At 47.8% G+C, this 22,827-nt stretch overlaps 1 protein-coding gene, 2 long non-coding RNA genes and 1 pseudogene across 3 annotated transcripts; 2 read left to right on the top strand and 2 right to left on the bottom strand.

Annotated features, from left to right (window-relative positions):
* Window positions 1–204: 204 nt before the first annotated feature.
* On the bottom strand, window positions 205–6,503 carry LOC104584486. Its single transcript, XR_732197.3, has 2 exons — window positions 6,210–6,503; window positions 205–1,018 (listed from the first exon to the last, which is right to left on the bottom strand). It is a non-coding gene; the product is annotated as an uncharacterized LOC104584486 (long non-coding RNA).
* Window positions 1,596–5,902, top strand: LOC100822051 (disease resistance protein RPM1). The gene has a single exon (XM_003575805.4). The coding sequence runs from the start codon at window positions 1,596–1,598 to the stop codon at window positions 4,998–5,000; it is 3,405 nt and encodes a 1,134-aa protein (XP_003575853.1). The 3' UTR covers window positions 5,001–5,902.
* A 6,507-nt stretch (window positions 6,504–13,010) lies between the features above and the next one.
* On the bottom strand, window positions 13,011–18,964 carry LOC112272396. The gene is made up of 2 exons (XR_002966130.1): window positions 18,786–18,964; window positions 13,011–13,459 (listed from the first exon to the last, which is right to left on the bottom strand). It is a non-coding gene; the product is annotated as an uncharacterized LOC112272396 (long non-coding RNA).
* On the top strand, window positions 14,070–17,948 carry LOC100821736 (annotated as a pseudogene).
* Window positions 18,965–22,827: the final 3,863 nt, after the last annotated feature.

Raw genomic sequence — 22,827 nt, 5'->3', positions numbered from 1 at the left:
TAGATCGCTCATTTTTGCGGTGTTAGTTTGTTCACGTCAGTGACGCCCCCAACACCGCTGACGACATGCGCGCTTATCTGTATCCACGTCACTGAAAACCACTTGTGTGAAACCATACGACAGATGAGAAGTGGACTATTTCAATAGTTTGGATTGCATTTGAAACAACTTTAGAATTCAAGGGTTGAAAATGGACAGTTACAGTAGTTTGAAACTGCAATCGAAACAGCTTTTGGAGTTCAAGGTTGAAAACGGACAATTAATTACATTAGTTCCAGACTGCAATTCAGTACAGATATAGCGTTCCAGGTTGAAAATGGACAATTACATTAGTTCGAGACTGCAAATCAAACAGTTTTGAATGCTATCCATGTAAAGCTATACTATAATGGATGGATCGAGATCTGACTGCTAGAGCCTAGTTAGTTGTTGTTGAAATTCCACTGGAGTCGCAATCACATCTTTAATCAGGGAATGATGACTTAACCACTCTTGCATACTCCAAAACTTCCAGGCGACTCTGCGTAGCTCTGAAAGAGATTGATTTAGAACGAAGATTCCTTAATCTTCCAACACTGGTTAAGAGTTACCAAAGGTGGTGAAGAGGTCTTGAGATTGACTTCTATCTTGCAGTTGCATTGCTTTTCTGTTACCTCTCCAGCCGCACAGCCTATTCTCTTGTAAGGGTGACATGTGAGGATTTCTCCTTCACCATGGAAGCATGCTACACGGCCACCACCTCGGCCCCGATAATCACCACTTCTACCAGTGCTATTGGGACCTTTAGCGAGCGCCTCAGGCAGTCGGCAACTGCGGCGAATCCGGTAGTGGATCAAGGTGAGATAGGGTTTGAGGAGACTCTGATACCAAACAGAAATTTGGGAAAGATAAAATGCTCTTCCACCCCCAAATTGTTGATATTATGAATCCAAGCTGTCCAGACACTAGGAAGCCAGCCAATGCGTGCACAAGTGAATCGGTCAATACTCCAAGGAAGCAATGGAAACACCTCTGAGACCTGAAACTTTGCATAGCCTGAAGGTTAGCATAAGTACCACAATCCATACAAGAAAAACATACAGGTTTCTTGTATAGAAAATTTCTCATATGACATCTCAAAAGATTGGATTGTAACTTTTCTTGTCCTCTTCAATGAAAAAGCAGAGCGCCTGCTAAGTTCTCAAAACAAAAACATCTCAAAAGATTTTATTGCCTCATTGCTCAAAACTTGTAAAATTGTATCTCTGGCAAGGAGAGCACACATCTTTATTACGTTCTGCACAAAGGTCCTTGTACATGCTACTATCACAAAGGCACTGATATGCATTTACTTCAAGACAGTCTTATGGATGTTTACTATTTTTGTTGCTGATAAAATAATAGTGTATGCTGATTGGGCATCGATCCTATGGGCCCAGCTACTCACTGCAATGCATACTGATATGATTGGGCATCGTCAACTGCATCCACACCAACATATCGTCCACACCTTGTTGCAATCCTCCTTGGCCTCTTGTTGGCGCAATACTTAGCTAGCATGCTAAACTAATTAAACCAGCCTAGGTGGACGGAGTACGTGCCAGCAGTTGCGTTCGATGGCTGAGCTCGCCGGGGGCGCGGTCCGCTCACTGTTGAGCGTCATCCGTGACGAGGCTCAGCTGCTGGGTGGCGTGGGTGGTGATGTGCAGTTCATCAAGGAGGAGATGGAGAGCATGAATAGCTTCCTGATGCACCTCGCCAGGAAGACTCCCCGCAGCGGGGAGCACGACGAGCAGGTGAGCACGTGGATGAAGCAGGTCCGCGACCTCGCTCACGACTGCAGCAACAGCATCGACATCTACCTGCGGCGCCGTGATCCGGCGGTGTACCGCGCCAGAGGGGTCCTGCTGGGATACGTCTGGTGGGTGCCTTGGTTCGTGAAGAAGACACTGGCCCAGCACCTCGCAGCGAACCAGCTGCGCGACCTCAAAGCCCGGGCACGCGACGTTGGCGAGCGGCGGCTCAGGTATGGCGTCGAGGTCCCAGCAAAGGCAGCGGACTCCGAGAAGCTGCTGATGTCGCCGACGGAGGCGTTTCAAGCTGCGGCCGGAGTTATAGCTGAAGGAGAGCATGACTTGGAAGAAGACTACTACAGGGCGACCAACGATGATCCACGAAGGGAGCTAGCCTTCTCAAAGCCTCGCTTTGGTTTAAAGTGCACCGAGACGCTAATGAACTGGCTCGAGCGACAACATGAAGATGGTCGGTTCCAAGCCATCGCCATTGCAGCACCGGATGAAGAGGATGGGAACGATCTTATAGATGAAGCACTGAGTCATGATTCCGTTACGGAAAAGTTCGACCATGCTTTCACTTTAGAGGACCAGTTTTGCCCGAAAGAACCCAGGGATTTTCTTGGTGACATGCTGGAGGCTCTGGAGGATGGCGAATCAGCGGAGGAATCTGGCGAGGAAGAAGTCCATGACTCGATCAGCATGGTCGAGGAAGAAATTGACGAGAAGATTTCGAAGATCGAGGAGAAGATTGAAGAGCACCTGGAGAAAGCCGGTAATAAAGGTTACCGTGTTGAACCCATAGGGGTACTGTGCGGCATCTTGCGGGTGCTGCTCCAGGATGCCGCCATCCTTGCAGACGAGGATCAAACCCAGGAAAAGACGATCCTTGAAGACACAGCGGAGAAGATGAAGAAATATGTGGAATCAGCAGATGAAAAGGATGCCTGCACGATTGGTGTCCAGGAGCATCATCCCGAATTTGTAGCCATCCTGCAAGAGCTGCTTCCCAAGCAGGCCACCGCACCTGCGAAGGCAGCCACGGATAAACCGGGCGAGGATCATATCGTGAAGAATATTAGAGACATCACGCTGAAGATTCAAGTGCAGATCCAACCGGAGTTGCTGCCAATTACGTCACTTCTTCAGCAAGATAAGTCAGACAAAGAATCGCCCCTCTCGCCAGGCGAAGATGAGGAGTACTGCAGGGAGAGGATTGAACAAGTGCTGAAGAGGATGAAAGAGCATCTGTTGATTCAAGAAACCGCAGGGAGGGTTAGAAAGCATCTGCAGGGTACAAGGACACTGATCATTCTAAAAAATGCCTATGGCTACAAATGGGAAGAGACCACAAAGGCCTTGCAAGATTTGGGCTGCACTTCAATGGCAGTGGTAGTTACCACCAAATACATGCAAAGTGCCAACGAGTTTTGCTATGGGACGGAGCCTATCGTGTACTCTTCAATTGAACACTACCACGATACAGCGCTCCAACTTACAAATCGGCGTGTGAATGACGACGACAAGTACAGTGCCAAAATCTTTCATGAGATCTTGGAGAAGTGCAGGCTGGATGTGTTCTGCACAAAGATGTTCATCCATACTCTGTTTGCCAATCCAATGAGGCGCAGAGAAGAACTCGACAAGCTGAGCAACAGCCTGGTGTTTGGGGGATCCGTGGAAACTAATGGGTACAAGATGATCAAGTTCTCCTACAACGACTTGCCTAGGGATTACAAGACCTGCTTGCTGTATCTAGCCATCTTCCATAAAAACGAGAAGATAATCCGGACAAGGTTAATAGGTCGGTGGGTTGCGGAAGGACTGATAACTAGACAAGATTGGTCAAGTTCAGTAGGTCAGGCAGAGCGTTGCTTTGATGTTCTTGCCGACCTATGGCTTGTCTGTCCTAGTGACGTTGATGCTGGAGGGAAGGTGAAGAGCATCACGTTGCATCCACTGGTGTACAGCTTCATCACCAAGATGGCCAAGAAAGAACACATTCTGGACACACGCCTGTCTCGGCACTTGGCTCGCCACTTCTCCATTCTCAGCAACATCCGGCTCCGTCCCTCGGACAGCATCGTCGACTTCTTGAAGCAACCATCCAATGCATCATCTCAATTAAAGCTCGTCAAGGTCCTGGATCTGGAAGGCTGTGCATCCTTGAGAGACAACCAACGATGGCTTAGGAATGTCTGCACCTTGTTAATCCTGCTCAAGTATCTGAGCCTGCGGAACACAGATGTCACTCAGCTGCCTAAGGAGATCAACAGGCTGCAGCAGCTGGAGGTGTTGGACATCCGGCGGACTCCTATGAACGCCTCCGCCATAAAACACCTCATGCTACTGAAGCTGAAGCGTCTGCTGGCTGGTCAAAGTGTATACTCCGATGACATGGCTGGTCAAAGTGCATGCTTTGATGACACTGGTGGTGGTGATGCTAGCATACTTTCCACTGTCATGATGCCTCACAAGGTCAGGAAAATGACAGACCTGGAAGTGCTATCCCGTGTGCAGGCATCAAAACATCATGCTACCGAGCTGAGAGAGGTTGGCCAGCTATGGCAACTGAAGGTTTTTGGTGTGGTCATTTATGACTGGAAAGCTCAACTTGACAACTTACTCCAAGGGATCAGCGATCTGAATGAGTGCCTTGTGTCTCTGTCAATAGAGATCAAGCCTCTTCCTCCCAGTGAGGCTGTTGCTACTCCTCCTGACGCCGATGCTATAAGTGCACATTGTAAGAACCCACCCAAGCTTCTTGAAAGCCTGAGCATAAGTGGAGTCACAATGTATGGGCGCCTTCTGCCATTCTTTGCTAGAGGCTGCCGCAAACTTGCCAAGGTAACTCTTCATAACACCGTGTTGGACCAGGATGATATGGAGTCCCTCGCAGATTTGCCCAACCTACGTGGCCTCAAGCTCCGGGACGTTAAATTACACTCTGAGAGCAAGCTTATAATCCAGACCAATGGGTTCCAAAATCTCAAGTATCTTCTTGTTGAGGGCGGCGGCATCACCGACATCGACTTCGAAACTGGAGAAGCTCCTAAGCTTGAAAAGATCGTCTGGCTCATCGACCAGATGGAGTCTCTATCGGGAATCAACAACCTTCCCAAGTTGAAGGAAATGGTGTTTAATGATGGTATCAGGCTACCAGATCAGGTGAAGGAAGCCATAGAAGCACATCCAAACTTCATTGATAATAATGGAATATGGTGGTAGTGAAGCCAAGCAGGCAAGTGCATCTGCAGTTCCTTGATTTCAAGCTTACATGGCGGTCCGTCAATTCAGCAGGATTGGTTCGTCCATTCATGTATGCTTTATTGTTGTTCATTCTGCTTGTGTGCGAAGAACTTGTTTTTATATTCAAATGTGAGTACATTCTTTTGTCTGCAGCCAGCTGGGGTGTCTAAATGTAACGATAAGGCGTGTTATCTCTTCAAGGGTGTATGGTTATTTGTCCTTAATGTGTGTGTCTCTAGTGTCACTGAGCATCATGGTTATGTATGTGCTCAAGATGTATTTTCCGTCTATAAAATGAAAAATGGGGCGAATTGCCGCCCCCCAAAAGGATTTGTGTGTATGTGTTATTTTTTTGTATAGTACTATATAATTCTAGATCTTACTCTGAAATCTATATGTTTTTTGCATAGGACTAAAAAATTCAGGAAATTCTTCCCATCATACCCTGTCGCCAATGGGCATCAATGTTCATTTTTCATGGACCATATAAAGCTAGAAATACCCCCAAGCGGGGGTGTAAATCATTTCATCATCATTTGAATAAACTTGGGGGGACGGTCTAAGGAGCTCCAAGACTAGTTCGGAAAAGCCCTAGGGTTGAGTCCAGGAAGTCTAGTATGGGCCGTTCCGATAAAGAGCATAGAGAATCATCTACGTCAACTCATGGGAAGTCTTGTTATGGCTCAAACGACTAATAGACACCTCGCTCGCTCTCTATTTCCTGGCATAAGAGTAGGTCACACTCCACAAGGCGACTGAACCCAACAGCGGAGTCAGGAAATGCTCACAACCCGGGCCAAAGTAGTTTGGGCCAAAAAACACTCCAAGATAAGTCCTAATAATTGGACAGGATATTCAATGATTCAACCACTAAGGTAATACATAGTAAAAGAAAACATAACAACTCAAAGGGATGATCGATCCGAGGCTCTCATGATTAATTCTTCAAGATATTCAGTTCATCGCCTATTTATTTGATTTGTACAAAATTGAATTGGAACAGCAAATTGTTGAAGTTGAATATCAATAAATCACACATTAATTTGATTTGTACTCAACCCATCACACATTAATTTGATTTGTACAGTAATCAACTTGCTATAAACGAAAGAACAGACATTTGGCGAGAGAACAGTGGGCAGAGCCAGAGCCGAAGAGGAGCAAGCAAAGTGAGAGAGTGGGCATTACCGACTGGGCCGAAGCGGTACCGGGGCAGGGAGGCCGGAACGCACGACGGCGAGCCCAGGGCCCAGCGGGCGGCGACCCCAAGCGCCGCTGGCGGGGCCGAGGGGAGACGCCGGCCTCATCTGGATAGGCGAGGCGAGGGGAGGAAGGAGGGGGGTCCTGGAGTCTGTAAGAGCGGCGGCGGGCGGTGGCGGACTGCGGTGGCCGGCGGCAGCGGGCGGTGGCGGCTGCCTCTCGAGTTCCGCACGCACACTGAACGCAGCACGCAGCACGCAGGAGTCCCCGATTTGATTCGTTCGATCCCCACATCCCCGGTCTCGGCGTCTGCGTGTTGGGCCTCATGGCCTGGGCCAGGGACGACAGTATGGGCTGAAGTGGGCTTTGGGAGCACTTGCCTGTCATTTCTAGCTTAATCATTCAAAAAAAGACTTGCCTGTCATTTCTAGCTTCATCATTCAGTTGTTCTAAAAAAAACTTAATCATTCAGTTTTATTTTTCTGAAGATGCGATAATCGAGTACTTGCCTGTCTTTTCTGGCGATCACCAATAAAAATATCATTGTGATGAGTAACTTTCTTTCTTTCTTTCTCTCAATTAAGGCTCGTTTGGCAACCACGATTCCCCGGAGATCCCGTCCTTTTCCTCGGGCGAGAAAGCCCCGCGTGATTTGAGCCCACCTCAGTCCAATTATTATGTAAATTGATGTGTGATATGATAATCTAATTATTATGTGTAATTCGGATTTCAAAAGGTTGATACATGCTGGGTGCGATTAGTTCCAATATATGTTATGTTGCTTTCTGGATCTCATTTTTTTATAGGAAACTGTAAGGAAACATCTGAACTCAGGTGTTGGGATTGTACCCCCGCTCCCCCAACCAAAAGTAACTGTACGAGGACGGCATGTTGTTTGCCTGTTTGATTCACGCCAGATTATTAATCATGCATGCATCTAGCTAATTTACGTTGTCTTTGCATCCAAAGGCTCGAAAATTATTAGTACGCTCTCTATCAATGACTTCTTCCTTAACCTTTTCTCCATTGTAAATTGTAAATGTAGGTGTCATCGGGCCCTGTCATGCACATATATTTTTGGCACTAGTTGCGATCAAGTAAACCATACTATACATAAATGGTATGATGAGTTGTACGTACCCCATCGAAGTCTGCAACCTTGACGACGACTTTCATCAGCTCGTCATAAAATAACTCAACCTATCGTGACTCTGCAACCAATCAAATGGATAATCATCGCAAGTCGCAATCCTGGACGACGACTTTCAGCTCGTCATAAAATAACTCAACCGATCAAATGGATTATTGCTGGTGGCATATTTTACTGATCACTGCAAGCAAGAGTTTTGAATGCGATCCATGCAAAGCTAAACACTGGAGTCGCAATCATCACATCTTTAATTAGCAAATGATGACCTAACCACTCTTGCATACTTTCAAAACTTCCATGCGACTCTGCTTAACCGTGAAAGAGATTACGTTACGTATTAGAGATACTGACAATCATGTGGTCAGACGATGCTACTGAGAACCTCCCAATAATTTTAACAACCCTGTTGTCACCGACAAAGAGGCTGACCTAATAGGGTTGCTGCTGCCCGCCATCACTCTTAGCTGAATTTTCTCTCGAGTCATTGCTCAAGTATCCCTCTCCACAGTAGTCAAAGTTGTCTGATGACACGTAGTGTAGTGTCATGCACTCGTGAGCTCAAATTATGGATGCAGCCCCTTCAGGCCCAGTTCGGTTACTCCAATGCAGGGATTGCTCTAACCGAACAAGGCCTCGAGAAGTTTGTGCCTCTCCTGTGTTGCTGCCACACCTTGCCAATTTCAATGTCACCAGGAGACGTCAGTTGTAGTGGATCATAATGCCCGCAATTGCTACAGCTGGTCAGCGTACTCTTCAATAATATATCCCCGTATTTGGGCACATCCACATTAATCTGTACGCCTAACCATCATCATCAACCCCAGAATACATGTTACCCAACATCTTCCATGCATGTATGCTTCTGCACTTCAAATTTGATCGGGAAACAGAGCCGACCAGGCAAGCCGCCACCCCAGATTTGGTGATCCGATCCATACTCACCAATCCACACTTGTATACTGTACCTGCAGGCTTTAGTGAAATTTTCCTGCAAATTAGTGTTCCACCCCCTTTGTTCTTAGGATTGACTTGTTCCTTCTTGACTAGCTTAGTTCTTGCTCTCTTTTAACCAGAGAGGATCCATCATTTCTCAACACCGCTGCCGGCTCCTTCATCCTTGGACGGCGTGTCGTGGTGGTATCACGGCAGATGCCATAGGATGACTTAACTTGGTGTCAATGGACGAAGGAGGATCCGGAGGAGGGAGGACGTGAAGGGAAACACGCACAAAACGCACAAGCACACACAGATTTACTCAGGTTCGGAGCCCTCTTGTCGAGGTAAAACTCCTACTCCTGCTTTGTTGTATTAGCCGAGATAAGCAAGATCTACAATGGCGCTCCTTGAGCTGTATTCTCGAGGAAGAAGAAGAAGGGGAAACCCTAGACGCCTAAGTGCTCCCCTCCCTCTCTACAGAGGGGTAAGGTTTTATTTATAGGCCGCTCATGTCACACTGACATCTGGACCGAGTCTAACGTCATTTTCCTTGGGTCCCGCCGGGCACGCGGCTTGGTTCCCTCCGGGCAGTACCGTAGGGGACAAGACAATTTTACTTTTCCCTATCAGTCTGCTACGGGTACAGCTATCCTCTGCCGGCTTCCGTCAGAGATTCTCTTTCGGTGCTTCTCTAGCGTGGTCACCTGACACCGGCACGCAGGCGCTGACCGCTTTTCTGAGATGATAATGACCCTCCTTTACTTTGCACCGCGTGGTCAGGATAAGACCGTTAAGGGATCTCGGTGAGCCGAGATCAAAGTGCTCGTACTTATCCTGCGAACTCATAAGACAAGATAGCCATGCCGGCATACGCCCGGGATGCCGGCTTAATGTTAGTTTAACTTTAGGATGCCGGCATATGTAACTATGCCGACTTTGCCTCCGTCATCTCGGCTAGAGTAGTGTCGTCATGACCCTACCCGGGGTCATCCCCCCAACACTTAGTCCCCGAAGCTGTTATGGTCCGGTAGAGAAGAATGTCGGGCCACGACAGTTTCCCACGGATAGACCACCAACGCCTACTTGGGTTCAGCTGAGAAGGATGCCGAGACAACCCCAGGTTCTCCTAGCTGAGATCAGTTCATTCCGACATTCCGGGTCCTTTCCATGGCCGACAGTTGAGAACTCGCTTCTGCCGATATAGATGCCACCCGCGATTTGAACTCTGCACTTTTTTAAACTAACAGGAGGATAAGGCTTGAGTTACTGCCATTGCGCTTTTTGGGGCGAGCGTGCTGTCCCGTCAAACAGCAAAGCCGACAGAGCCATTAAGGGAGGAATTTCGGTTCCCACACAGACACTTATCCTCCCGGATCTCGCGGGATTCTCGGTGGCACGCCGCGCAGTAACAGAGCGTGCGCTTTGATGGGAGTAACTGCCCCAAATCATGCACAATCTTCCAGTTAGCCACTAAGGTGATGGGCACGGAAAACCCGCACCCCATTACTACGCCACGGCTATAAAAACAGGAGGAGGGCGTGGACAGAAAACCCTTCGCACTCCTCACAGTCTTCGCCTTCCTCTGCCTTCTCGCTCCTCACGCTCTCCACCGCCACTGCTAGCTCCGAACTCGCTCGCCGCCGGCGGTTCACTCGCACCCCTTTGAGCTTCCGCTGCACTCACCTGCTAGCTCGGGCCTCGCGCGAATACCATCTTCACCAAACCTCCAAACCCTAGATCCGTTCTCCTGTCATGGCATCGTCTTCCCGCAACCCCGCCGTCGACCCTGCTGCCCCGCAGGCGGAGGAGAGGACCGGCTCCGAGCGCGCCCGCCTGGGAGGGCTCGGATGTGACTCCGACGGATATCCAGTGGCTCCGCCGCTCCCGGCGGATCCCGGAGGACACTGAGTGCCGGATTCCCAGCGACGAGCTCGTTCCAACTCCGGAGGCTAGTGAGCACGTCGTTTTTCTCTCGCAGTTGGAACGCGGCTTCACTCTTCCTGCCAGCGATTTCTTTAGGACCTTCCTAGATTTCTTTGGCCTCCAGCCGCACCACCTTCCGGCGAATGCCATCCTCACTCTTTCGGCATTCGTCACTTGCTGTGAAGGCTACCTCGGCCTTTGGCCCTCCATCGACCTGTGGTCCCGGTACTTCATGTTCCGGCCACAGGTTCTCCCGGATAAGGACAATCCCGACGCCGCAAAGCCGATGACTCAATGCGGCGTCGCCACTATCGTTCCTCGCCGCAACTCGGCTTTTCACAGGATCCAGGGTCTTGAGTCGGATCACCAAGCGCATACATGTCAACGATCCTGATCATTTCAGACAGAGTAGCCGGCATCTCTCTTTGCAGCTTCTGCCACAGCATGCTGTCGTGCCGACATCCTTGAGCAAACCATGCTATGGCCTGTGATTTCACTATCCCATCACAGGAATTGCGGAGATTGTTCCACCTTGTCAGGTAATCCCGGTCAGTTTCGTTGTCTCTTTGCTTGCACATGGACAACTGTTAAGGACGATTCGGCCTCTTGTAAGTGCTAGTGAAATTGCTGACAAAAGCTTCCTCAAAATCTATCCAGCAATTGATGCTGCTTTCCGGCAAATTGTTCAGCCATATCCTTGCCGTCCCTACAAGCATCTGGGGTACATAACGCACCGCCCATCTGCGGTTGCCGCCTGCCACGCTCACTGCTGTGACATAGTCTTCCAGCCAATCTTCCGGCTTAGTACTGCCGTCATACGTTCTCGTACCCCTGGGCAGCTGGAAACCCGGGGTTGGTCTCTCCCTCAGGATCCGATGCGCGAAGCAACGCGGTCCCGGAGGGCCTTGTTCCTCCAGAAGCTCGGACAGGTAAATTTTGTCAAGCCGATGCCGGGCATCCAGAGGTGATACTTGTCTGTTCCCAACTCAGGCTCCGAGCGGGCCAAGATTATCACGCTCTCGCCTAATATAACCCTCGTCGCCCATGGCCGAGTATCCGTCATCGTAACAGTCATACCGACGATCTTCGCCTCGATAAGGGGGGTTGCGCCCGACACCCTGCTGACCTGCAGCAGTATTGGGTGGCGGACCCCGAGGTCGATGCCCATGATCAAAGGAGTAACGCTCCTGCTGATCTCGGCGATTACCGCCGGGACGCAGACCACTTTGGCTGTCATCAACCCTCCTGACTATTTGTTTTTCGGCTAGAGCTGGGTCATAACGCTCCAGCTGCTTATCCCGGCCAGAGTTAATGCTTTTGTCCCGTTTGCCACCAGGTGAGGATGCTTGCTTGTCAACCCGGCCACCAGCATCTGCAGCCGAGTGAATGACTTGTGATGCACCGGGTTTACCGTGCATTCTCATGTATGCCTCATTCTGCTCATTAGCTGTTTGGAGCAGTTCTTTCACACGCAGCTGCTGCTGCCGAAGTGCCTCTCCCATAAGATTTGGCAACTCCTCAGCCTCAGCCTCGGCAGCGCTGAGATTTTTGACAGGGGTATTGTATTTCGGCTTCAGTGCCGAGGCAAAACTTGCCGATACTGCCGGCGCACCCCTGCCATCTCTTATCATCTCGGCATTCAAATTCTTGTCACGGTTACGCACCTTTCCAACTCTACTAGGTTAGTAAATGTAGTAGAACTGAAACCATGAGCTTTGTTATACTCACGGAGCGAGATGTCGAGCTGTTGTCGGGTGTTGGCGACGTCGACTGCTTCCTTTAGCAGCTTCTGTCTCTCCAACTCCAATTCCACCTGCAGCTGGGCCGGGTTAGCGTTCAACACCACAGGTGCGGTCAGCCGCTCGATGGAGGCCTGGATCTGAGTTGGCTTCAACGGCAGAGCTGATGTGCCAGCTTGAGCGGCAATGTTCTCCGGCTTCTCCAAGGGGAGCTCCACCGTTCTTCCGGACTTGGTTGGGACCGCGCCACTTCCTGCAGTGTCCCTTCCCGCATCAGCGCCATGAGCCGTCACCATAACCTCCACATGGTCAGCGGGGCAGTCGGCATGCCGGCCGCGAACCGTGCAGATGGCGGGGGGATCTTCGGCCATCACCACCTGCTCTGGGTACCTGCAAGGGCTGTCAGTAGCAACATAAACCTCGTGCATGCCGAAGTTGATGAAGCGGCCTGCACAGGGAAGCGGTGTGCCGTTGAAGCAGCCCGCGTTGTTGTTGATGAAACCCAGAGCGCCAAATCTCTGGACCAAACCGAAGACCACGCGCTCTCCGGTGACGAGGAAGCTTCCCGTCCGAATGAAAACTCCAGCCAGCGCCGCTGCTGGCCCCATGGTGGGCGCCAACTGTTGTGGTGGCGTCACGGCAGATGCCATAGGATGGCTTAATTTGGGACCGATGGATGAAGGAGGATCCGGAGGAGGGAGGACGTGAAGGAAAACACGCACGAAACGCACAAGCACACACAGATTTATCCAGGTTCGGAGCCCTCTTGTCGAGGCACACAGACTTACCCAGTCTAACGTCATCTTCCTTGGGCCCCGCCGGGCACGCGGCTTGTTTCCCTCCAGACAGTACTGCAGGGGACAAGACAACTTTAGTTTTCCCTGCCAGTCTGCTACGGGTACAGCTATCCTCTGCCGGCTTCCGGCAGAGATTCTCCTTCGGTGCTTCTCTAGCGTGGTCACCTGACACCGGTACGGAGGCGTTGACCGCTTTTCTGAGATGATGATGGCGCTGCTTATTTTGCACCGCGTGGTCAGGATAAGACCGTTAAGTGATCTCGGCTATCGCCGAGATCAAAGTGCTCGTCCTTATTCTGCGAACTCATAAGACAAGATAGCCATGCCGACATACGCCCGGGATGCCTGCTTAATGTTAGTTTAACTTTAGGATGCCGGCATATGTAACTATGACGGTTTTGCCTCCGTCATCTCGGATAGAGTTATGTCGCTATGACCCTACTCGGGGTCATCCCCCTGACACGGCGGTAGAGATCACTGTCTACCAAAGAAGTGTGTCACCTCAGGCACTCGGCAACGGTGGCGAATCCGGTAGTGGATCAAGATGAGATAGGGTTTGAGGAGGCTCTGACACCAAATAGAAATTTGATAATATTATGAATCCAAGCTGCCCAGTCACTAGGAAGCCAGCCAATGCGTGCACAAGTGGTCAAATACTCCAACGAAGCAATGGAAACACCTGTGATATGAGACCTGAAACATTTACATAGCCTGAAGGTTAGGATAAGTACCACAATCCAAACTACAAGAAAAACATACAGGTTTCTTGTATAGAGAATTTCTCATATGATATCTCAAAAGATTTGATTCCCTCATTGCTCAAAACTTGTAAAACTGTGTCTCGGCAAGGAGAGCACACATCTTTATTACCACAGTTCGGCACTTAGGTCCTCATACATGCTACTCTTACAAAGATAATCTAACAAGCATGCACTTCAAGACAGTTTAGAGGGATTAGTGGTGAGTATTGCTCCTTTGAATTCAAAAGCGGAACGCTAATGGATACGTTTATCAACAACTTTCAGGTTTAGGTAGTTTCTGCCCTAGTTCAAATTGGACGATTCCTATTATGTTTTTGCACCTGTTCCTGCTGCAGTTCTTTTAGTTGCTTTTGGACGGAAATTTTTACTGAAAAAACTACTTAAAAAAAGACTAGTAGCAAGCGTGACCCACGGCCGCGTGGGTTAGTTGTATAGATGTTTACTAATTCTTTTGCTGATAAAAGAATAATGCATACTGACTGAGCATCAATCCTATGGGCCCAGCTACTCACCACAATGCATACTGATTTGGCATAGTCAACTGCATCCACCCACATATCGTCCACACCTTGTTGCAATCCTCCTTGACCTCCTTTTGGCGCAATAATTACCTAAATCATGCTAAACTAGTGAAACCAGTGCCTAACCTAGGCAGAGTACGTGCCAGCAGCTGCGCTCGATGGCTGAACTCGCCGGGGGCGCGGTCCGCTCACTGTTGAGCGTCATCCGCGACGAGGCTCAGCTGCTGGGCGGTGTGGGTGGCGATGTGCAGTTCATCAAGGAGGAGATGGAGAGCATGAACAGCTTCCTCATGCACCTCGCCAGGAAGACTCCGCGCAGCGGGGAGCACGACGAGCAGGTGAGCACGTGGATGAAGCAGGTCCGCGACCTCGCCCACGACTGCAGCAACTCCATCGACATCTACCTCCGGCGCCGTGATCCGGCGGTGTACCGCGCCAGAGGGATCCTGCTGGGTTACGTGTGGTGGGTGCCTTGGTTTTTGAAGAAGACACTGGCCCAGCACCTCGCAGCCACCCAGCTGCGCGACCTCAAAGCCCGGGCGCGCGATGTAGGCGAGCGGCGGCTGCGGTACGGCGTTGAGGTCCCGGCAAAGACAGCCGACTCCGATAAGCTGCTCATGTCGCCGGCCGAGGCGACGTTTCAAGCTGTGGCTGGAGTAGCTGAAGGAGACCATGACTTGGAAGAAGACTACTACCGGGCAACAAACGATGATCCACGACGGGAGCTAGCCTTTTCCGAGCCTCGCCTTCTTTGGAAGTGCGCTGAAAAGTTAATGCACTGGCTCCAACATCAACACGAGGATGGTCAATTCCAACCATAGCCATTGCAGCACCAGATGAAGAGGAAGGGAAAGATATTATAGATGAAGCGTTGGGTCATGATGCCGTCACGGAAAAGTTCGACCACATCTTCTTTTTACAGGACCAGTTTTGCCCGCAAGAACCCAGGGAATTTCTTGGTGACATCCTGCAGGCTCTGGAGGCTGATGAATCAGTGGAGGAATCTGGCGAGGAAGAAGTCTACAATGAGATCAGCATGATTGAGGAAGAAGTCCACGATGAGAGCAGCATGATCGAGGAAGAAGTCCACGATGAGATCAGCCTGATCGAGGAAGAAATCGACAAGATTTCAAAGATCAACGAGAAGATCGAAGAGCACCTGGAGGAAGCCGGTAATAAAGGTTACCACGTTGAACCAATGGGGGTACTGTGCCGCATCTTGCAGTTGCTACTCCAGGACGCAGCCGTCCTGGCGGTCGACGATCAAACCCAGGAAAAGACGATCCTTGAAGATACCATGGAGAAGACGAAGAAATATCTGGAATCAGCTGCTGAAAATGGCTTCTGCAGGATTGGTCACCTGGAGCATCACCCCGAATTCATAGCCATCCTGCAGGAGCTTCTTCCCAAGCAGGCCACCACATTTGCGAAGGCAGCCGCAAATAAACACGGCGAGGATCATATCGTGAAGAATATTAAAGACATAACGCTGAAGATTCAAGTGCAGATCCAGCCGGAGCTGCTGCCAATGACGTCACTTCATCAGCAAGATAAATCAGCGCAAGAATCACCCCACTCGCCGGGTGAGGATGAGCAGTACTGCAGGGAGAGAATTAAACAAGTCCTGAAGAGGATCAAAGAGCATGTGTTGACTCAAGAAACCATAGGGAGGGTTAGAAAGCATCTGCAAGGTACAAGGACACTGGTCGTTCTAATAAATGCCTATGGCTACAAATGGGAAGAGACAGCAAAGGCCTTGCGAGAGTTGGGTTGCACTTCAATGGCAGTGGTAGTTACCACAAAATACATGCAAAGTGCTAACGACTTTTGCTATGGGACGGAGCCTATCGTGTACTCTTCTATTGAATACTACCACCATACAGCACTCCAACTTACAAATCGGCATGTGAATGACGACGACAGGTACAGCGCCACAATTTTTCATGAGATCTTGGAGAAGTGCAGGATGCATGATGTGTTCTGCATAAAGATGTTCATCCATGCTCTGTTTGCCAATCCAATGAGGCGCAGAGAAGAACTCGACAAGTTGAGCAACAGCCTCATGTTCGGAGGATCCGTGCAAACTAATGCGTACAAGATGATCAAGTTCTCCTACAACGACTTGCCTAGGGATTACAAGACCTGCTTGCTGTATCTAGCAATCTTCCACAAAGATGAGAAGATAGACCGGACAAGGTTAATAGGTCGGTGGGTTGCAGAAGGACTGGTAACTAGACAAGACTGGTCCAGTTCAGTAAGCCAGGCGGAGCGTTGTTTTGATGTATTTGCCGACTTATGGCTTGTCTGTCCTAGTGACATCGATGCTGGCGGGAAGGTGAAGAGCATTACGTTGCATCCACTGGTGTACAGCTTCATCACCAAGATGGCCAGGAAAGAACACATTCTGGACACACGCCTGTCTCGGCACTTGGCTCGCCACTTCTCCATTCTCAGCAACATTCGGCTCCGTCCCTCGGACAGCATAGTCGACTTCCTGAAGCAACCATCCAATGCATCATCTCAATTAAAGCTCATCAAGGTCCTGGATCTGGAAGGTTGTGCATCCCTGAGACACAACCAACGCTGGCTTAGGAACGTGTGCACCTTGTTAATACTGCTCAAGTATCTGAGCTTACGGAACACGGATGTCACTGAGCTGCCTAAGGAGATCAACAGGCTGCAGCAGCTGGAGGTATTGGACATCAGGCGGACTCCTATGAACGCCTCCGCCATAAAACAGCTCATGCTACTGAAGCTGAAGCGTCTGCTGGCTGGTCGAAGTGCATGCTCCAATGACACTGGTGGTGGTGATGCCAGCATACTTTCCACTGTTGAGATGCCTCACAAGGTCAGGAAAATGACGGACCTGGAAGTGCTGTCCCATGTACAGGCATCAAAACATCATGCTACAGAGCTAAGAGAGATTGGCCAGCTATGGCAACTGAGGGTATTTGGTGTGGTCATTTATGACTGCAAAGCTCAACTTGACAACTTACTCCAAGGGATCAGCGATCTGAATGAGTGCCTTGTGTCTCTGTCAATCGAGATCAATGCTTTGCCTGCTAGCGAGGCAGTTGCTACTACTCCTGACATCGATGCTATGAGTGGACATTGTAAGAACACACCCAAGATTCTTGAAAGCCTGAGCATCAGTGGAGTCACAATGTATGGTCGTCTTCTTTCATTCTTTGCTAGAGGCTGCCACAAACTTGCCAAGGTAACTCTTCATAACACCTTGTTGGACCAGGATGATATGGAGTCCCTCGCAGGTTTGCCCAATCTACGTGGCCTCAGGCTTCGGCACGTTAAATTACACACTGAGAACAAGCTTATAATCCAGACCAATGGGTTCCAAAATCTCAAGTATCTTCTTGTTGAAGGAGGTGGCATCACCGACATCGACTTCGAAACTGGGGAAACTCCTAAGCTTGAAACAATCGTCTGGCTCATCGATGAGATAAAGTCTCTCTCGGGAACCAACAACCTTCCCAAGTTGAAGAAAATGGTGTTCAGTGATGGTATCAGGCTACCAGATCAGGTGAAGCAAGCCATAGAAGCACATCCAAACTTCATTGATGATAATGGAATATGGTGCTAGTGAGGTCAAGCAGGCAAGTTCATCTGCGCTTCCTTCATTTCAAGCTTACAAGGCTGTCTATCAATTCAGCAGGATTGGTTCGTCCATTCACGTATGCTTTACTATTTTTTATTCTGCCTGTGTGCGAAGAACTTGATTACGCTCCTATGTGTGTTTGTATTCAAATGTGAGGATTCTTTTCTCTGCAGCCAGCTGGGGTGTCTAAATGTAACTATAAGTTTTGTGTTTGTGTGTGTGATGTTTTTCCATCTATTAAATGAAAAATGGGGTGGGTTCCTGCCCCCCAAAAAAATTGCTTAGCACTTGGCTTTGCTCTGGACTATATAACTCTGTATCTTACTCTAAAACCGCATGATGGTTAATTGGTTGTGTATAGCTAATGCTGTCTATTAAAAGAAAAATGGGGCGGTTCCTGCCCCCAATTTTTTTTGCTTAGAACTTGGCTTTGCTCTGGACTATATAACTCTGCAACTTACTCTAATATCCATGTGTGTGTTTTGTATAGAACTAAAATAAATTCAGGAAATTCTTCCCATCATACCCTCTCGCCAATGGGCATACATGTTCTTTTGTCAATTGTCATGGACCATGTATAAGGCTAGAAATACACCCAAGGGGTGGTTGTAAGTTATTTCACCGTTATTTGAATAAACTCTCGAGAGACTAATCGACCCCTCACTCCCTCTCCCGACATAAAAGCAGGTCATGCTACACAAGGCGACTGAACCCAATGGCTGAGCCAGAAAATGCTCACGTCTCGGGCCAAAAAAATTCCAAGATAATTGCTAATAGTTTGGACACAATATTCAACCGCTCAACTACTAAGGTAATGCATTGCAAAAGACAACATACCAAATGAAAGGGTTGATTGATCTGAGGCTCGCATGATTAAATCTTCAAGATATTCAATTCATCACATATTCATTTGATTTGTACAAAATTAAATTGGACCAGCAGATTATTGAAGGGGAATATCAATTCATGACATATTCATTTGATTTGTACTCAACTCATCACAGATTAATTTGGCTTTTTTACACTAATCAACTAGCTCTAAACTAAAGAACAGAAATTTCGGGGAGAGAAGAGTGGGCAGAGCCGCAGAGGAGCAAGCAGGGTGAGAGGACAATGGGCATTACCGATTGGGTACTGGAAGTGGGAGTCGCCGAGTCGGGGGAGCACCGGGGCAGGGAGGCCGGACCGCCAGACGGCGAGCCCAGGTCCAAGCGACCTAGCGCCGCGGGGGCCGCCGGCCGCGTCTGGCTAGGCTTGGCGAGGGCAAGACAGGGGCCTGGAGGCTGTAGACTGGCGGCGGCGGCCTTTCGAGTCCGACACGCACGCAGCACGCAGGACGGCAGGAGTCGGGAGCGTGTTGGGCCTCATGGCCTGGGCTGAGGTGGGCTTTGGGATACTTGCCTGTCATTTCTGGGCTGATCGATCATTCAGTTTCCTTTTTCTGGGCTTTGGGAGGAGTACTTGCCTGTCATTTCGGGCCGGTGGGCCGTGAGCCCCGTGACCGAGGTGGACACAAAAAAAAAAGTAGCGGGAAGCGTGCAAAGATTTTGTTGGTTGAAACTTGAAACAGAGGAGCCCCTGAACTGAACCGGCGGCGTCTGGCCTCAGCGTTCCTCTTCGTCCACCCGACCGTAATTGAACCCACAAGTATCGTGAAGTAATTTTAATAACGAATCTAGTGATACTAATTTTATGTCATATAAATCACACATTGGCATAATAATTTGTAGTTAAAAGGTTGTCTTAATGAAATCTAATATGCCATTCTTTAAGAAACGGAGGAAGTATGTGGCAACAACTAATGAATCCGTCAATGGGTTAGATCAATTATGATGTGGATATATTATTGAAGCCATCTTTAATTTTTATTGTCATGTGCTTATTTGCAAACATTTTGGGTAATATGCTTATTCGCATATTTGGTTATGTTGCAGCAAGTAATAAATCTTTTTTTAGGGAAGCAAGTAATAAATCTTACAGTGGGCTAGATCAATTATTCTGTTGATATATTACTGCACCATCTTTAATTTATTGTTGGTCATATTGCAAACAGTTTATCCCATCATCAACTCATGCAAACAAAATTATCTTTTAGGGAAAAATGTTCTTGTGTTGATCATACGATTGGCCTTTTATGGTTTCACGGTCTATCTATTATTTGTGCAACTCAGCCCAATTTCTTTCCTGCTATTTTAATTTGCTCTCAGAATTTAGATGATGATTTGATGTCAAAGACGAGGCCGCGCGCCTCCGCAACGCGCTATTATATTGTCCACAGGTGGAAAGGAGGGAGAAGTAGTAAGCTCGAAGGTTCCGACCATATTCCAATATATTATACCGAATGGAATATCTGAACTTTCAGTCCATATAACCCATCATCAGCTGCAAGATATGTCCCAGAAATCCGTGGACGGCAACAGAGTATAGGTGAGCTAAAAACTGTATCATAATGCAACATTTTCTTCACGAGCTTTACCTTGCACAATTCCTCATTTTTTTCCCTGGTTGTTTACTCTACTGTGTGCATGGTATGTTAAAAAAACGGATTTTCTAGGAACAGTCGCCTGAGAAATTTGTTTTCTCAGTCGATGGCAGAAAAAAGCATATTAAGTACGTGAATTACTGAATAAAATCAGAAACAAGCAGTTGGTCTGGTGGTCTATGGGTATTTGGTCTGCGAAGAGGATGATGGTTCGATTCTCATCAGCGTTTCCTTTTTCTTTTTCTATTTTTCGTTTCTAATTTATAACTGGTTCGTTTTTGTTAATTTTTTATCCTTTTATTTTTTTTGCAACTTTATATATGTGCACTAACGTAAAATAAAAGTATAAATGTGCATTTTTAAAATTGCACGTGAAATTTTAGGTGCAATTTTAAGTGAAAATTTATGTGCAATCTAAAAATTGCATGTGAAATTGTATACGAAATTTAAAAATTGCACGTGAAATTTATATGCAAAATTATTTTTGGTTTCTCATTTCTAGCTTCTTATTTTTTTTGTTTTAAAATTGAGCGTCCACCTCGTGGGCAATTCGTTTGTCAACAAATGAAATCTTTTCATTTAAAAAAAATCTTTTTTTGTAAAATATCCCTCACATTTCACCTGCAATATTTATAATCGTGCATAAAATTTCACCTGCAATTTTTAGAATCGCGCATAAAATTTTACTTGTAATTTTAAAAATTTGATTGCTATTATTTTTGTTGCCCTTTTCCTTTCTCCGTGGCGTTGGCTGTCCAAGTGTGCTTTCATCAGGATCAATCATTTTTCAAAGTTCAACTTTTTAGCACCATTTTTTAATTTTGTAGCAATACACATGAGAAGCATGTAAGTGAAGAATGAATTTATATTACTGTAACGACGAATGCTTTTTATTATGATTTCAAACTCCGGAACACAGACACAAACACACACGTACAATCGTACACACACATGCATGCATAGACCTGTCGGGCGACACAAACATGCATGCACCGATCGGGAGACACACAACCATGCATGTATGGATGCAAGCTGGCCGCTCGACTGAGAATTTGCTTTCTCAGTCGACTAACCCGTAGCCAGACCCTTAAAAAAACAAAATCTTGTTTCAGATCAACTATCAGATTTGAGGCGGCAAATATCAATTTTTAGAATCAAGTTCTTGGTTAATTTATTGGATTATTAATTATCGTTGCATAAAAATTTATGGTTCTGTTTTTTTAGGTAAATGGTTCTGTTTTTGTTCCATGCAGATTTGGTGTTGTGGCCAGAACAGTCAAAGCTAAGTAGCTAACCCATGATCTTGGAGCAGGAAAGTACCATATATTCTCCATAATTACAAGCACAATCTTGCTTGTTCATCAGAAGCCAGAATAAGTACCAATTAGTCCATGCCAAGAACATGGATCATGACGGTGCAGCTGAAGGATGGCTACCCTATACCACTCACCTGCCTTCTGGTTCCTAGGTGCACAGACATGCACAGTCACTTTGCTTAAAGATGTGTTGGATGACAAACCTTGTTGCACATTAATTATCCGTATAAGGCGCCGATTCCGAAGGAGCTTGCAGACCTATTGCTTGGTACATCAATTTTTTTTATTGGAGTTGCTAACAAGTACTCTATTTTATACTTATATCAAAGCCAACTGACCCTTTTTTTTCTTCCTTAAACGCTGTCGACTTCATGCTCACATGCTGGCAAACTGTGAGGCGCAGGCGCCGGTGACTCTAGACCAGCGACGCCGGTGGAGCCGAGGTAGCAGATTAGTTAGGGTAATGTGGTGCCGACGAAGGAGAGCTTGTCGGAGGGGTTAGATGACCTAAACCGACAACCGTATAAAGATGCTGAAACGAGAATTCAATACCAACATGGAGCTTACTGACGTTATACTAAAGAAGATTGGCATGTCTGTATTGCAGAATATTCAAAAACAAAAACTCGATACTCAGCAGTTCACCGTTTACATGAAGCTGTTTAGAGCTAGCATCAACATGCATGTATGTCTCCGATGACATTACATGGATAAGATCTGTTCTATGGGATCGTAAGACTACATCATTTTTGTCTTGAAGTAATTGTTTTACAGTAGTACTTGATTTCATATACATGACATAATTTTGATTTCATTGGATGAAGGTTTTCCACGTGATACTCCTCTTATTCACATGTTCCAAAAATTTTGCCTAGCGTAATTATAATCACCGTAGTCACCAAGCAAAGATATTCTCTGTTACAGCTAACTGACCAATCGGTCACTCGAGCACGCATTTTCTATGATGATTTGCAGCCCGCGTGGCGGCGACATGAAGCCTCAGCTGAATCGACGTCTGGGCACGTGTCCCCAGGTTTACGTCCAAGGGAGATTTGAAGCGCTCCTCCATGGTTGTTGCTCAATAAATATTTCCGGGACAGGCGGAAGACATCAAAGGACATCACCCCGTCACCTCGACTGTACAGCTCGAAATGAAGGTGGCGCCGTGCAGCGGCCCATTAATCCGCCGCAGGCGAAGTCCCCGGTCGCCTGCGTTCAGACCTTGTCGTATGCGCATGTGGGGATCTCGATCAGTCAGCCTTGGTCGCCGATCCGTCAGTGTCGAGGGCTGTATGGATGGAATAGGGCAGGAGCAGCGGAGCACTACAATAAACGCGCCTCCCACGATATCGACCAAGGCAAGCAAGC

Source organism: Brachypodium distachyon, chromosome 4, assembly GCF_000005505.3.
Source record: "Brachypodium distachyon strain Bd21 chromosome 4, Brachypodium_distachyon_v3.0, whole genome shotgun sequence".
Lineage (NCBI taxonomy): Eukaryota > Viridiplantae > Streptophyta > Magnoliopsida > Poales > Poaceae > Brachypodium > Brachypodium distachyon.
The sequence above is the reverse complement of the archived record's forward strand: the minus strand, read 5'-3'. Positions and strand labels throughout refer to the sequence as shown.

What these genes read in the sequence shown, in the direction of transcription:
- LOC100822051 (XM_003575805.4), top strand. Translation starts at nt 1,596, where the DNA reads ATGGCTGAGCTCGCCGGGGGCGCGGTCCGCTCACTGTTGAGCGTCATC.